Consider the following 15,449-nt stretch of genomic DNA (forward strand, 5'->3'; position numbering starts at 1 on the left):
CTAAAGCTCGCCGGCTAAAACTGATTACTAACGTTAAATGCAAATGTATAAACCCGTGAAAAGTCAAGGTTAGATTGTGGAAATATGCTTCAATAACTTTTGCAGCTTCTTAGAAGCTAAAGAGGCCACTACGGCGTTTGCCGAGGGGATAGATCAGGAGCGCACTCAAGAACAGGCCGACGGCAATACCAATGGCAATTTGAATCATAGAGGCAGCTACGTCAAACACAACCGTGCTCATAGCATGCGTGGATTCGCCAGGTGTCTCGGTAGAGTTGGACTTTGTGAGCATATTGGCCGTTCTCAGACCGCTCAGTAGGCCGCCAGTCGACGCCAAGCCTCCCGGGACCTGAACGAAGATGGCGGGAATAAGAGTGGCAGCGGCGACACCGTGGCGGATGCGCGAGTAGACATTAGCAAGGACACCGACACAAAGTGCGCCAAGTGTGCTTGCAATCTGCGGACTCGCCACAAAGCGCACACTGCTAAAATAGTTGGCAATGTAACCGGAGAATGCAATGATGACCATGACGGGCATCTGACGCCATTTGGCCTGGTACAGAATGCTGATGCAAATGATGAAGAGGGGTACGAATATGAATGCGACGTAAGGGCTCATTGGATCTGTGCACTGTGTTTGGGATGTGGCGTTCTTGTCGAAGATGCCCCAGAGGGACGCGCCCACGGTAATGCCAAAACCAAGGAGCAGAGAGTAAATGATGGCATAAACAATTCGAATAGACCCTGGCACAATCGCACGGGCCTGCAACTCGAGTGCAGAACACACTGTAGATTGTTAGAATAGTCTGTACAGGCAGTTCTGCAGAGACGACTTACAAACTGAGTAACCAGGCAGCAACATGACAATGCCGCCTTGTGTGATGGCAGAGAAGCAGAACAGATTGCTGTTGGAAATACTACCAAAGGCACGACCCATGAAGCTCACAAGAACCGTGGCGCTAACTTCAAAGACATTGTTGTACATGTTCGACTTGGGGGCCACAATCAGCTGCAGCGCCCCGACAAGACTACCAAAGCAGAATGCAAGTGGTAGATCAATGAAGCGAGCCTTGAAGGAGAATGGCGCCGCAGTGGCGCTCGTCAGACCAAAGATTAGCACACGGGTCCAGGGGTGAAACTTTTCGCGGGCAGAGATGATGGCATCGATGCGCTCTGTGCCCTCCTCAACGCCAATGACATCATGCATGACTTCCTTGTAGACTTGATGGACGTCCTTGAGCTTGCCAAGATCGATGCCTTGGACAGTGCGCACAATGCGCACCTCTGTCGTGTGCGTTGATGTGTCGTCGAATGAGATTATCATGCATCCAGGCAAGTACAAAAACTGGCCCTCAATCTCCAGCACCCGGGCAGACATGCTTAGGTACTCCTCGAGACGGTGGGTGGGCGCGCCGTACAGCATGAGGGCACGGCAGAGCTTGATGATGTAGCCCTGTCGTGCAAGGATGCCTGCAATGTGCACGGCGATGCGCGTCTCTTCCTTTTGGTGATGAAAGAGCGAGGCGCTGGCCACGCGCTTGGCCTTTGGCCGCTTCTTCTTGGGCGACGCCGAGCTCGACCCCACGCCGCCTGCATTGTTGCCTAGGTTGGGGTTGGCAAGACGCGCGGAGGCTTCTATGAGGTTTGCGAGCGTGTCCTGCGATCGATTCTGCTCGTACCACTTTCGACGGCTCGGTGTTGTGTGGCCCGATTCGGAGCCGGAAGTATGGCCTGCAGATGAGGCGGAGATGTTGCGTTGGTGGTGGCCTGGACGGACCTCGGAAGGCTTGTACAGCTTGAGCAGCTGCGAGAGCACGCCGCCTCGGTAGTGCTTGGGCGTGGGCACCGGAATTACGCCGTCATACCCACCAGCATTCCAATCGTCCACCTCGATAGTATGGCTGGCCGTCGCTGCCTGCTCTTCGGGATCGACGACGGTGATGTCGTCGGGCGTCTTTGCCTGCCTGCGCATGGTGTGAGAGCGGACGAGATCGTAGGCTTCATCGTTTCGGTTCTTCGGGGGCTCCTCGAATTGTTGTATTAGCTGCCAGGTGTCCTCGCCAGACTCTGAGCGCGCATAGCCCATGTTTTGCAAAGGAATGCTGCCGTCGCTGGGGAATGGCTCTACGTCACCAACGCTGGCCGGGACCGACTCAAAGGAATTGCGCGAGGGCGTGGGCGACCCCCGTTGCAGCTTATCGGCCACCTTTTTTGCCCGCTCCTGCGCAGCTGCGGCCGAGATCTGTTTCTCGGACGAGCCCTCGACAAAGTCACCGCTGTCTCCATGGTTGCTGGCAGCAGCAGTAGCGGCGGCAGCCTCCCTCGCAAAGTAGTCAGTTGTCGGAATCGAGCCGGACGAATGGTTACGCAGCGCAGAAGGGCGCGGCGGCGCTGGGGAGCTGCGTCGCTCGGGTCCCGTCTGCGGCACGCTGGGCGCGACTGGTGGTCGAAGATGGGCTCCAGCAGTACTGTTAAAACGCACACGGCCTTTTTCTTTCTTCACAGCAGCAGCGACAGCGGCATCAGGCAAGGTGACATCGGGGGAATTGGATTGAAAGTCGGTAGCGGGGGCTGTCGTAGGTCTAGGCCAGTCTTCGACATTCTGAGACGTTGTTGTCTCTGGCGGTGCGGTTGATCCAGAGGGCCAATCACTGTAGACTGGTTGGTGGTGGGCAAAGTCTTCATACTTGGGCCGGCTCTCAGAGCCTGGATCGGGGTCTTCGGGAGTGGTCGAGGCGCCTGACTCTTCCATGGCAGCAACGGCAGCAGGGGTGCAGCAGGACAGAAACCAGCAGCAACGACAGCAAGAAACGCACAAAGATGTATATGAAAAAAATTGTAAAAATACCGGGCACACGCAATAGACATGAAGAAGAATGTGGCGGGTGTATAACAGCTTTGTTACTAATAACTAAATATTCAACCCCTCCACTTGCGGTGCCTGAGCCGAGCCCGGGCATGGCCCATCACCCAGTACGTGCTAGAATTTACTGAACAAGTAATAATAGCTGCAATTCGTGGTGGGTGGGGTTCACAGCTCCTTACAAGTTACAGCATTGACACAATGCTGATTATCCCGCCGGGCACTTTTGAGAAAGTTTTTCTCTTGTCGGTCAGGCCCGTCAGGGAGAAGCATGGTGGACACAAAGGGGTCGTAAACCAGGGCTTGGTGGGTTCTCGTGGAAGTTTGGGCTTGGGAGCTCGATACAGCACGCCGCTGGCGTGGCGGCCCATGTGACTGAAAGCACGGTAGCAGCACCATGGCCCAGGCTTTGAGCAATTGGCAAGGCCCCTGGAAGTCGAGACCGTTTGCGTGGAGATCAGAATTCGGACTCAGAGCGAGTCAGGATCAAAGTAGTGTGCTTGTGGCCCGTTGCTGGAGTTGTGCTACGCAACCTACGGCATCACGGAAGTACTCTGACGTCAAGTGGATATAGTGTTTCTTGGAACAAAGGCCCCAGGGCGCCCTTTGCCTTGGTTCATCCTGCATTTATTCACACTATTCAATCTATTCAAACTTGCAAACATGGTGGTATTACTTGACAAACTCAGCCACTGCGAATGTGTCGTGATACGACGACATGTTGATGCCACCTATATCCCTGGCGAGTCATCAATGCGCCTTATTAACAGGAGCTTTGCCCGGAAGCTTAATGCCGAAGCCAATAACGCGTCAACGCATAGTCCAACTAATAAAAGAAACGCGGGGCATGCATTCTTTTCCGATCACGTTGGCGGGCCATCCGGAACGCCTGGAAACTTGCCAACTGGCTATTTACGAGATAGTTTAGTGGTCCATCCCGTGTCGCTCCAACTTAAATGGTCCTGTATCGGACCACGCAAGGGCTTGATTTTTATTGTCCCCTCCGTGGTCTTGCTCGAGTGCATCCGCTAATCCGCTACATCGCGAACCAGTCGGCGACTCGGGCCAGGCAAGTTGCAATATTTACCATTGACGAGCTAAATAGGGCGGCTGTTGTTATATTCAGGCTGCTGCGCATACCGAGTTCCTTCATCCATACATACCTGAACCCTACCTTATAAAAAGGAGTCAAACCAACCATCCTGTGGACCGTGGAAGAAATTGTCAAGGGGGTTGAGTAATTGTCAAAGCAAGGACCAGCCAATCTTGCAAATACCATGATCATTGACGCCCAATCTCATCTTATCATCGCCCAATTTGACTACAATTGTGTATTTCAAAGGGCCATGTGCCAATACCGCACGTGGTAGAAAACTTCCATCCTGAACAAGGCAGCTCACGCATTTCATCCCCAGGCCCTACTTGACTCCAAGCCCAACAAATAGTAACCTAAAAAACGACGGCATTCTCAACATTACAGTCTCGACGTCGAGGACACACCCGCGGAGAAGAAGCTGAGGGCACCGGGCAGTGAGAGGAGACGAATCAAGCAGTGCGCAAGACGTACGTGACCAGGGTTCAGAACGGTCATGTACGTCCCGCCGTCCCTCAAGGTGCATCGCTTTTTCTTTCCAGAGGCCGCCGTGGCTAAGAACCATAAGCACGTCAAGCTGCCCCTGCTCTGCAGAGCGGCGCCAGCACAATATACATGCACAATGGACATCCAGGAGCTGCTGCACGCCGAGGAGCTCTACTTCTTTTTCCGGCGCTCCAACGGGGCCGCCATATTCGCCGCGCAGACTCTGCAGGGCAAATCGAGGACGGCGCTAGACAGCGAGTCGCGGCGGCTGCTATCAAAGTACATGCTCACTGTACGCTGCAAAGTGCAAAGCCAAGCAGGCGATGCTAAACGCGCGCGCAAGTGAAATTGGATAGATAAACCATGCTGACCTTTCTCTACCTTTCCATTAAGCTACCGTCTCTCGCGAGATGATGCAAGAAACCAAATGACCAAGATAATAAAGACGCACAATTCATAAATGCTAGAGAAAACAAAAAGAAACAAAGACACCAGGTAAAAGGTAAATTCGCTCAGAACCCTCGCTGCCTTGCAACTTCACATCACTTCTTCGCCCACAATGAGCTAGCCAGCCCTTTCTTGATCTTCATCTCCCTTGGCACAACCGCAGCCTTCTTGAGCTCCATGATCTCAGGCGCGCTGTAACTAACGATGACGCCCTGGTTTCTATTAGTGCGGTCAATCGTCTTGAGGACCTCCATCGTTTGGCTGGACATCATCGGAGGCTCGCGCGCCGCAGCCGTCCGAAGCTGTAGTTCCTTGAGAAACCGCAAAATCTCCATCAGGCCGCGCTTCGTCTCGTCCGCGTCCGAGTCCAGGCGACCTCTTTCAAGCCACTCGGCAAGCGCGACATCACTGCGCTGCTCGGAAGGGGATATAGGCACTGAGCATCCCGTGATCTGGTGATATGCGGCCCGTACGAGGCCGCCGATGTCGCTAATAACATCGTCCACGCCGATGTCGCTAATAACATCGTCCAGCTTGACTGCCACTTTGTCGCCTTGCTTATTGGGAGGCAGCTCAACGAGCTGGTTCCGTAAAGATCGCGGTGATTGGTCGGGCGAGGACTCTGGCGAGTCGGCACAAATGAGAGACCGGGGTGGCGCAATCGCAGTGTATGTCCCGGCAAGGGACTTTGCCGCCGCAATCTTGACAACTTGTGGAGTTGATGGCGTAGATGGTGGTGTGGGAGTCAAGGTGTGCCCCATTCTCTTGCACAAGACAAGTTGAATATTCTCCAGCACCCGGGCAAGTTTATCCGCTGTCGACGGTTCGTACGGCCTGATTTTGTAGACAATGGCCTCCGTCCCGGGTCCAGACTTGGGTTTGATGATGCATGATGTGCCATACACGATAGGCACTGCAAAGGCCAAGACATTCAGCACCACAGGCGCCTTCCCAGGGGCTGTCAACATGAAGGACGCCGCCACCTTGTCGATACTCACTTCGACCTGGAATTTTGCGTCTGGGACAATTGTGCGCCCCTCGTGCAAAGTAACCTCGCACTTCCCTGCGTATACGACCTGAACCTGAAGCGGTCTAGTCGAATCGGCAGGGCTTGAGCTTGGAGGTGTCGAAGGGGACGGCTCAGCTTGTCGAGGGGCAGCCGGTGGTGGTATAGCCGGTGGTGGTATAGCCGGTGGTGGTATAGCCGGTGGTGTGATTTTCGGAATCTTGAATTGAGTGGGTGCTTGCGGTCTAGATCCAATCAGTCATTCGAAAACACCAATGCCGCTATAGCACATACCGTGATGATGCCCAAGGCCGAGCATTGAGGTCTGCCAAGCCGTGCATTTGCTCAGACTCTTCGTCGGCGATCCCAGCTAAATGTTTTGCAATTAGCTCCAAATACGAATGCGACGGGAATCGCATTTCATACTCGACCACTTGTTGTTAAGATCCTGTTTGATACCTGGATCATAGTGCTTTGATGCGTCGACCGACGGAGGCATAAAAGAAGGGCCTTTGTCCCTCCTTTGCATATTGCTAAGTGGGAGCTCCTCTTGACGACCTCTGCCAAGATCAGCCTATACTGCCGGGTTAATCATAATATGGTCCAAATAACGCGAAACGAAGCCTCACTTGAACGGCCGCGATGACCTCTGCCATCATGACGCCTTCTTGGTGAGCTTTGTAGGAGTAACAAAAATGAAAAGCTGTCTTGGCTACTGCCGTACTTTCTGTGATCTCGATGAATTGAGGTTGGAGGAAGGAGTTCGGCTTCGTGATTGCTGTTTGTCTTTGTTAAAAGCATATTCAGCCGGGTGGCAGCTGGCAGCTGGCAGCCGATCATAACACACGTGCAAACGAGCACAAGAAGTAAAGATCATTTCCTTTTCTTCAGTATAACACGGTATATTATTGAGGCTTATACACAAAGTAAGTCCCTCATCCCCTATACTCTAGTTGACCCTATCTTCATCCTTTATGCTCTCTTTCACCGATTTCACACGATGATGAAGAGGCGGCCGCGCCCAGACCCTATCGTGCTAAGATGTCATTTGGAACATGTGGTTCGCAAAATTTCTTTTTAACTTGAGCGAGTTAGAGTTAATAAAGTGCTAATACAATTTTTTTTTTTTTAAAAAAAAAATGAGAAAAAATGGTATTGTAGACTCAATCACAAGCATAGCGGGCGGGCAACTGGTGCGCGATCGCGCCTGACTCTGCTCCAGTGATTGGTTGCCCCGCCAACTGTAGGTACATCTCTACGCCTCACAACGCCAGTTGGGACCGTGAACGACTGCATCGAGTGGACACACTGTGACGACAGGATGGCACGAAAGGCTACGTACGGCAAACGATCAAAGGCTTCGAAAGCCGAAAGACTGTTTGCTGAGCTGCCTCAGAGCCCAATGCGCAAGCCTCCTACCAACAAAGCTGCCAACCAACCAAAGGAGCCCGAGCCTGCGACCGTGAGGGACTTGACTGAGCGGCTCTCCGAGATAAGAATCCAAGACAAAAGCGACACAGAGCACTCAAAAGTGCCGAGACTCAGCAGAAAAGAATCAGAAAAAGTCATATATGAGGAGCCCTCTGTGGCTGATGAGCATGAAGACAATACACCGCAATGCAGTGACACAGAGGAGAACCTTGCATCAGAAGATGAGCCAGAGTACGAGGAAGAAAGCTCTGCAGAGACGACGCTCCGAATTCTGACGTGGGAGGATGTATGCCCTTACGGTGACCGCATAGAAAAGATCGCGGAGGCGTCCTATGCTGAGGTCTACCGAGTCACCAATGACCGCGGCACCAGCATTATCAAAGTTATTCGCTTGAACTCCCCCATCAAAGCAAAAACAAAGATGCAGGAGCGCGCAAAACTTGTTGACGAGGAGCCGCATAGCGAAGAGGACATCAATGGCGAGCTACAGATATCCGAGTGGCTTGCCGACATTCCCGGTTTTGTCGTCTACAAGGAGCGCTATGTCGTGCAAGGCAAGGCTACAAGGCAGCTGCTGGAGACGCATCAAGTATTTCAACGACGCATGAAGCGGCAGGACCCGGGTCGCGCACAGTTCTACCCTTCTCCCAGCCGCTATCTGGACGACACGCGGTTTCTTGTGGTGGAACTCGGTGACGCGGGAATTGCGCTCGAAGACTGGAAGCTGACTACGGAGAGCCAATTATGGGACATTTTCTTTTTGGTGGCCGTTGCACTGGCTCGAGCTGAAGATCTAGCCATGTTTGAGGTTCGTGAGACTCCATCATTGTGGCGAAATTTCCGCTGTAGAAATCAGGCACTGACGACATAGTAACAGCATCGCGATCTTCATGAGGGCAATTTGTGTATACGGCAGGCTCATGAGCCGAGTGAACGGCCATGTCGGTCTGATGGTCCATGCTATGGCTACTCAGGCCTGGACATTACAATATTGGACTATGGTTTGTCAAGAGCAGAGGATTTGTCAATTGACTACGCAACACCTGTGTCAAATGATCTGGAAAAGGACCTCAGCTTCTTCACGAGTACACATGCGCCACAGTGTAATGTGTACAGACAGATGAGATCATTTCTACTGCGTGCCGATCGCGTCTGCCTGCCTCCCGCGGAGCATACAACCCCGTATGCAAAGGGGATTGACGGCCCAATATCGTGGGACGTATTTGCACCGTATTCAAACGTACTGTGGCTAGCGTATTTGTATTCGTATCTCGTCAGCAACTTCAAAGGCGACAAGAAGGCGTTGCAAAACTTTCGTTCCACAACACAAGAGCTTTGGAAATACCTGGACCCTAACGCCCGCGATGACGTGCCATGTTTTAGCTGCGCTGCGGACGTCGTCTGCTTCGGAGTTGAGGCTGGCTGGATCGCCGACTCGCAACTGGCCGGGTCTGGACATTCTATTATCGAGCGCGAAGAGAGCATCATCATGTCGCGGGATGATGAAGAAGACGAAGCAGTGTCGCCAAGGCGATTGCCAAGGAGAAGCCAGTACCGACAAAGTACCATAGCGTCGTGATTTACCTTTATGTACAACATATTTAGAAGTGTGGAGTTCTGAGCGGGAAGCCTGCATTTTGAAAACGCATTGTTCATTTAATAGCAGTCTTGTATCTCTAGTCTAATGTAATGAAGGGCAGGGTACACGATAAATACGAGAAGAGGCATGGCTCGCAGCACATCGGATTATCAACCCTTTACTGTATAGTTGAATCATAGCTGCGCACGATCGGGCGGCTAGTAAAAGCACTGTCGGCGAATGTTACAAGAACTTTTACCTCCAGAGGCGAAGAACTTACTACGCAAACAGCAGATCAAGTCTCAGCAAGATTGGCATCATGCCAAGAAAGTCTTGCCCGATCTTGAAAAACAAGAGTACCTATATTCGTGGTTTCTTGTAGGCACGCGGTCCTTTTACTACGAAATTGAAGAAACGCTTAGCTACCCTAGTCACGATCGCCTAGCATTATTGCCGGTGGCAGACGTGCTTAATCACGCGAATGCAGGATGCTCGGTGGCGTTCTCGACAGAGGCTTACGATATAACCGCGGACCGCGCGTACCAGGCAGGCGAGGAAGTGTACACGTCCTACGGCGCGCATTCCAACGACTTTCTACTCGCAGAGTACGGATTCGTACTGCCGGACAATCCGTGGGATCAGCTCTGTCTGGACAAGGTACTTCTGGCTAAGCTGCCGCCGCAGCACATGACGGCGCTGTCGGAGAGAGATCTACTGGGCGACTTTATGCTGCGGGCCGATTTGCCGCCAGGAGACAGGACCTGGGTTGCGATGAGAGGGCTTGCCAGCGGTGGTGGCGTGCCGGAATGGGACGACTGGATGCATGGCAAAGAAGACGCTGATGGGGCTCTGGCCAAAGCCCGAGAGATGCTGCCGGGATTTCTCGCAGAGTTTCGCGGGGACGTTGAGGACTACCGCCGCAGAATCACGGAGCTGCGAGACGACGCGAACGCGGCAAAGATGGACATGTTGTTGCAGCGGTGGAACCAGCTGGACGATCTGGCGCGGATCAACCGTGGCAGAATACATGACCTTTATACCCAACATGAAGAATAAGATCCGATAGCAAGCTGAGAGAAACAATGGCACGACTGACTGGCTGGAATGTATTGATGCTCATAGATTAGAGGCCGCGTCCGAAGCGTGCATTGATGTGGCAGCGCCATTGCTAGAAGAGGAGTTCAATCTCCGTCGAGTGGGCTGGACTCAACAGCGCAAGCTAGGTATTAGATACCTTATACCAAGCGGAGGTTGGGGAGAGACTTGTGTTGTGGTGCGGGTGCTGGGCAAAGAAAAGGTCAACTGCTAACATGGGCCATCGGCTGACAGTTAGTCAAGCTTGCGCATATGCTCTGTCTGTTTATTTAGCGGCCTCGGTCGACCCGCTCAAGGGGACAAGCAAAAACAGAGGCTGATCGCGAGTGGAAGAAAATTAAGAAAGCAAGGGATAAAAAAAAAAAGAGGAACAAGTGGAATGTATAACTAGATCAAATTCGTGTGAACAAGTGCTATTACTTTGAAATTATCTGTTTATTCCCAACTCAAAATACGGATACAGGTCCTCGGTCGCTACAACCAGCTCCGTCTTGGCGGGCCGACCTGCAAAGACCTGCCGAGGCTAAGTAATTGTTTGCACCAGCCCGAAAAAGCTGTCCCCACCATCGCCTCTTTTTCTGCCTGCAAAAACAAGCCCACCAGCACATGTTCGCCGGATCAAGTGCGCATGGCCGTCCCATACCACGACGTTCCGGAATAATCGGAGCCTTCTCCTCAACAAACCTGGGGTAGCTCATCTCTCGTCTTTCCTTTTGCTTTCTTCCTCCCCAATCACTTTTACATTTACTTTCTTTCTTTTCTTTTTTTTTCCCGTTTAAATCCTTGCGCCAGTGCAGCGCCTCAATGCGTGGGATGCACATCACCGCTTGTCTGCCATAAGCTTCCCCGACCAACCAAACTACCCAACCACCCGCCCTCGGCAGTCTCTCTCCCTGGCGAGAGCGCACTGTCACCGCCAACGTCCGCCTCCTTTGCTTTCGCATCGAATAGCAAACCCGCAGCGCCCTCAACCGTATGCGGCTTTAGTGTCTCGCGTCTAGTCGCCGAGCCATCGCCCATCATGTCCTTTGATGGCTCCTACGCTCCGTCGCTGAGCAGCCCGACGGTGACGGCCAAGAGCAGCGACGCCTTTGGACGCTCCCTTCTCTCGCCTTCCATATCTTCCTTCTCTTCGCCCGCCGCGCAGCGCCAGACGTCCCACATTTCCAAGACATACCGGCAAGCCTCAACTCTATTTCTGACGCGTCGATTGCCCGAAGCCCTTAGCACACTCCTACCGTTGATTGCGCCGCCTGCCGAGGGCGAGACTGCGCCAGTCTCCGGCGCCTCACGCACCACAAGGGTCAAGGTATGGAGTCTTTACCTCACCACGCTCAATGCCATTGTGGAGATGGAGCCCGAAGAGGGCAAGGCGGCCTTTGGCACGCAGGAATGGAGGGCATTGTGTGCCAAGGTCCGTGAGGGCACCGTGTGGGAAGAGGTTGTTAGGAATGGGTACCATGGGTCCGAAGGTGACGTCGATTCAGAGGTTGTCATTAATCTGTGAGTTCCACCGCGCTTATACGCGTCCGCCGGGCCATTGTTATCTGTACAGCTTGAACTAACCGGAAACCGCCCTTCGATATACAGAGCTACCCTCTTGCTTGCTCACGCTCAGAACCAAACACTCAACCAGAAGAAGCTCGAGACATATCTCGCTACATGCAACGCGCCAAACTTGGATTTCGGAAACAGGCTCAACGGGGGTCGCTCCCCAGGGCCTCGCATGAGTCGCTACGCCTCGCCGGCCAAGGGAACCAGCGGCACAGACACCCCGAGAGATCTAAATGCCCGTGTCAAGATCCTCGAGCTGTACACTCTGCACGTTCTGCTCCGCAACAATGAGTGGGACTACGCGCGCGAGTTTATCAGCGTCAGCGCTGTTCTCGACGATGAGAGGCGCGAAGCCTTCCTCCAGGCTCTGGAGAGTCTCCAGGAAGAGCAGCAGGAGCAGGAGCGCCAGGAGCGAGAAGAACGCCAGCGGCAAGAGGACCAGCTGCGCAGAGACAATGCAGAGGCGCGTCGACTGCGCGAAGCAAGCGAAGAGCGTGAGAGACGGCGGCTCGATGAAGAAAAAACCCGCAGGGAAGCGAGCGAAACCGACTACGGCGTCGAGTCGAGCGCAAGCCCCAGTCCACGACGGATTCAGAGACAATCGTCTGGCTCGACGTCTCGGCCTGCAGGTAGTAGAAGCGGCCCTGGCCAAACACCCACCCTTACTGCGCGTGCCAGCGCCGTGCTTAGCCGCATGAAGATGATGATTGAGCAAATGGCCCAGACGCTCAACAGCAACCCTGTGATTGTTCTGAGACTACTTGGTTTTATTGTCAGCTTGCTCATCATGATCGGCCACAAAGGTCTTCGACAGCGCCTGCAGCGTATGCTTGGTGCATCTTGGGCTAAAGTTGCCGCCACGGCTGGCATGGGAACCAAGGTCAGCTACATCTAAGCTCGACCTTTTGCGATCCATTCTCGTGCACTACTGTACAATAACTACATATCTTGCCACTGCATCCTTTCCGGAGTTCATCGTGGGATCATTTCTTTGTTGGAAATTTTCAACGCTTTCCTTTGTATCAATAATGACCGAACCTCACTACAATGCCGAGTGCAAGGAACTGCACTTTGCAAGAAAATTAAGTTGCATAGTACATCAGAATATAACATTTTCTCGAGACTGTATTGCTCTGAGCTTTTTCCTTTTGCTGTGTCTATGTCGTACTTAATGCCAGAATCAAAATCTTGACCTAAACGCCACCGACTCCGACCCATGCGAAAATTCAAACAGAAATGTATTGTAATAGCTCTTTTTTTTTTTTTTGCATCTTGGTCGCTGCCAATGCACCACGAAGCGTGCCCAGACCCGGGCCGCCCCGTGGCTAATAATTCGGTGTCCGATTGGTCTTTTTCTGGTAGAATAACTGTAGAGGGAGGCAGGTTAGCGAGACTCTGGGCAAACGGAGTGAAATGGCATGGCAGAGAAAAGACATGACGTACATCTGTCCTTGAGCTGCCCAGGTTAATGATCTTGGGACACCCGTCACGATCCTTTTCGAGCCGCGTGCACTCGAAACAGTAGAAGGCGTCCGAGATGCCCTCGCCGCCGCAGACGACGCATTTGTTCTGGTAGTTGCCGAAGCTGCACTCGTCGCAGATGCGCACGAGAGTGGTCGGGCGGACATACGAGTCGCACACGGGGCATTTGCCGTCGCACTTATCGCAGAGGCGGCCGATGGCGATGCCGGGCTGCTTGCGGCACATGACGAGATCGCTGGACGGTGGCGAAGACAAAATTAGCGATGGGCATGCCTGGGAGAGGGGAGGACGGTGGCGGGGCTTACGGATGATGGCGCGACATTATGGACGGCTCAAAAGAAGATTGCGATTCCCGAGGGGCTAGAAGGTTTGGGAATTGGTGTCCTGGCTAAGGTTGTAGAAAAGAAAATGGCTGTCGCTGGGAGAAGAGAGCTCTGTCGCAAATAAGTAGAAGGTTATGGCCCAAGCAGAGATGGGTGGTAGTCTGGTAGATTTCTCAGCCAAGGGACCTCGGTGGTTAGCCAATCATGTGGCGGGGGCGTGAGCTTCAGCCTTCCAGGCACCAGCCACACAGCGGCTAGCGGATTAACGAGCACTGTAGTAAGGCAAGTCTTCAAAGGTAGGTACTAACTACAGCAGTTTGATCCTGATCGCCACCAACGACACTTTCTCTGCCACGTCTTCGACTACATTGACATCAGCGCGAGCGCGGATGGGCATTCGGCATGTCGTGAGGAATTCGTTGATGTATGCTTAGTCTTTTAAGGACCGCGACATACCTATAATTTTCGACAGCAGCTGCGATTTGCAGAGCAATGGCGTCACCAGAGGCGTAAGTACAGTCGGCTGCGCATCGCAGATAAAGGGCCTGTGTTTTGACTTGACATCTATAGTATGGCAGCTGCAGAAATGCGATCCAATGCCGATCACATAATGGAGATTGCATCCTCGCGCGACTCCCAGCCATCGAAGCGCAAGGCGTCTCCGGAACGCGATGACCGCGGCCAGTCGCCGAAAAGGACACGATACGACTCCGACGAGGAGACGCGAGACCGCTCAAGACGACGATCGCGGTCACTGCGGAGAGACCGCGCAGTTGTGGATGAACATCCACCAGAACGGCGTCCTACGGTCGCAACGCAAGAGGACAAGAGGCGAGGGAAGCGTTTATTCGGCGGCCTGATGAACACGCTGAACCAGGGGCCTAGCACCATACAGCAGAAGCGTAGACAAGAAATTGAGAAGAGGCAAAAAGAGCGCATGCAGAAGCAAGATGCGGAGGACGGACAGCGACGGGCCGAGAGGCTTGCGCAGCTACGAGCTGTTCGGATCAGAGAGCAAATCGTCTTCGACGAGGAAGTCGTACGTGGCGGTTTGATAAGGCTTTTGCGGCTCTTCGGCTAGCTAACAAGTTTTTACTGCAGATGCGAAATCGACATGTAAAAAAGCTAGCCCTGGCGAGATATCTACAAACCAAAGCCGAGCCCAGAATTGTATGTTGTCGACGCGATGAGCCTGCGTACAAACCCTTGAGCTAACGACTTACAAAGTACTATCTGCCCTGGCGCTGCACGGACCACGAGCAAGATATTATAGATGAGCAAAGGAGAAAGGCGAGGGAGCTTGTGCAGCGCGAAGAGAGCGAATTCGAAAAGCGTCGAAAATGGCACATTGATCGACACGGCGCCGCCGTTAAACCCAGGCCGCAATCACCACCTCGAGAGCAGCCACGTCCACCAACGGCGAGCCCTTCCCCGCCCGACATAGCCGCTGCGGAATCAGCGATGAATGCGGATGGCGACCCGGGCGGTGGTGAGGAGGAGAATTCACGAGCAGATGGCCACGATGATGCCGGGGACATTGTGGAACATGCTGGGGAAGATATGGTGATATACTAGTAAGACCCTTGTCGCGACGTGCCGTGGCACTGCATCTGTACTATAACAGCAGTACAAGGAGAAAGAAGCGAGGCACCATTTACTACCATCATCCGTTGGCGTGAAACCGCTCCTCGTCCCGCTCCGGGGCTTTCAGTTGTAATCATTAGCTGGGTAGGGGCAACAAGCGTTTTGATAAAGTTTTATGGGCCGTCAAACGTCGCGACGATCTCTGAGCCGACGTCATCGTCGCACGGCCTCCTCCTACATTTTGTGCATGGAAACCAGACACTTGGGCGCACGGAAGGGTCGGAGAATCTGTCCATCAATGAATGATGGTCAAATGTTGGCGTCGCGGCATTTTGCACGTACGGCCAGCGTCGTCTCATCAATTCCAATATTTGCCGAGGCCCAGCAGACAAGGGTGTGGAAAACGGCATCCAACTCAAAAGTCCGGTTCCTGTTTGCACTAAAATGCTTACAACCCCGCCTTGCCCGTTGAGTTACATTTGCTGCGGGCACCCGCGTTTTAAGTA

At 53.2% G+C, this 15,449-nt stretch overlaps 7 protein-coding genes across 7 annotated transcripts; 4 read left to right on the plus strand and 3 right to left on the minus strand.

The window, feature by feature from the left end:
• Positions 1 to 109: 109 nt before the first annotated feature.
• BBA_01054 (pheromone-regulated membrane protein) lies at positions 110 to 2,752 on the minus strand (the record flags this gene model as incomplete). The annotated part of the gene is made up of 2 exons (XM_008596151.1): positions 110 to 786; positions 838 to 2,752. The coding sequence occupies 2 exons, from the start codon at positions 2,750 to 2,752 to the stop codon at positions 110 to 112; spliced, it is 2,592 nt and encodes an 863-aa protein (XP_008594373.1).
• A 1,700-nt stretch (positions 2,753 to 4,452) lies between these two features.
• BBA_01055 (uncharacterized protein) lies at positions 4,453 to 4,788 on the plus strand (the record flags this gene model as incomplete). Its single annotated transcript, XM_008596152.1, has 1 exon — positions 4,453 to 4,788. The coding sequence occupies one exon, from the start codon at positions 4,453 to 4,455 to the stop codon at positions 4,786 to 4,788; it is 336 nt and encodes a 111-aa protein (XP_008594374.1).
• Positions 4,789 to 4,984: 196 nt separating this feature from the next.
• On the minus strand, positions 4,985 to 6,551 carry BBA_01056 (uncharacterized protein; the record flags this gene model as incomplete). Its single annotated transcript, XM_008596153.1, has 4 exons — positions 4,985 to 6,140; positions 6,190 to 6,265; positions 6,322 to 6,469; positions 6,525 to 6,551. 4 exons carry the CDS (start codon positions 6,549 to 6,551, stop codon positions 4,985 to 4,987), a joined length of 1,407 nt encoding a protein of 468 aa, XP_008594375.1.
• A 665-nt stretch (positions 6,552 to 7,216) lies between these two features.
• BBA_01057 (SET domain-containing protein) lies at positions 7,217 to 9,961 on the plus strand (the record flags this gene model as incomplete). Its single annotated transcript, XM_008596154.1, has 3 exons — positions 7,217 to 8,134; positions 8,204 to 8,888; positions 9,171 to 9,961. The coding sequence occupies 3 exons, from the start codon at positions 7,217 to 7,219 to the stop codon at positions 9,959 to 9,961; spliced, it is 2,394 nt and encodes a 797-aa protein (XP_008594376.1).
• A 1,060-nt stretch (positions 9,962 to 11,021) lies between these two features.
• On the plus strand, positions 11,022 to 12,449 carry BBA_01058 (peroxin 26; the record flags this gene model as incomplete). Its single annotated transcript, XM_008596155.1, has 2 exons — positions 11,022 to 11,503; positions 11,591 to 12,449. 2 exons carry the CDS (start codon positions 11,022 to 11,024, stop codon positions 12,447 to 12,449), a joined length of 1,341 nt encoding a protein of 446 aa, XP_008594377.1.
• A 430-nt stretch (positions 12,450 to 12,879) lies between these two features.
• BBA_01059 (PHF5-like protein) lies at positions 12,880 to 13,358 on the minus strand (the record flags this gene model as incomplete). Its single annotated transcript, XM_008596156.1, has 3 exons — positions 12,880 to 12,921; positions 12,998 to 13,271; positions 13,342 to 13,358. The coding sequence occupies 3 exons, from the start codon at positions 13,356 to 13,358 to the stop codon at positions 12,880 to 12,882; spliced, it is 333 nt and encodes a 110-aa protein (XP_008594378.1).
• A 587-nt stretch (positions 13,359 to 13,945) lies between these two features.
• BBA_01060 (pinin/SDK/memA domain protein) lies at positions 13,946 to 14,934 on the plus strand (the record flags this gene model as incomplete). Its single annotated transcript, XM_008596157.1, has 3 exons — positions 13,946 to 14,398; positions 14,461 to 14,529; positions 14,587 to 14,934. The coding sequence occupies 3 exons, from the start codon at positions 13,946 to 13,948 to the stop codon at positions 14,932 to 14,934; spliced, it is 870 nt and encodes a 289-aa protein (XP_008594379.1).
• Positions 14,935 to 15,449: the final 515 nt, after the last annotated feature.

Source organism: Beauveria bassiana (assembly GCF_000280675.1).
Source record: "Beauveria bassiana ARSEF 2860 unplaced genomic scaffold BBA_S00002, whole genome shotgun sequence".
In the NCBI taxonomy this organism is placed as follows: Eukaryota; Fungi; Ascomycota; class Sordariomycetes; order Hypocreales; family Cordycipitaceae; genus Beauveria; species Beauveria bassiana.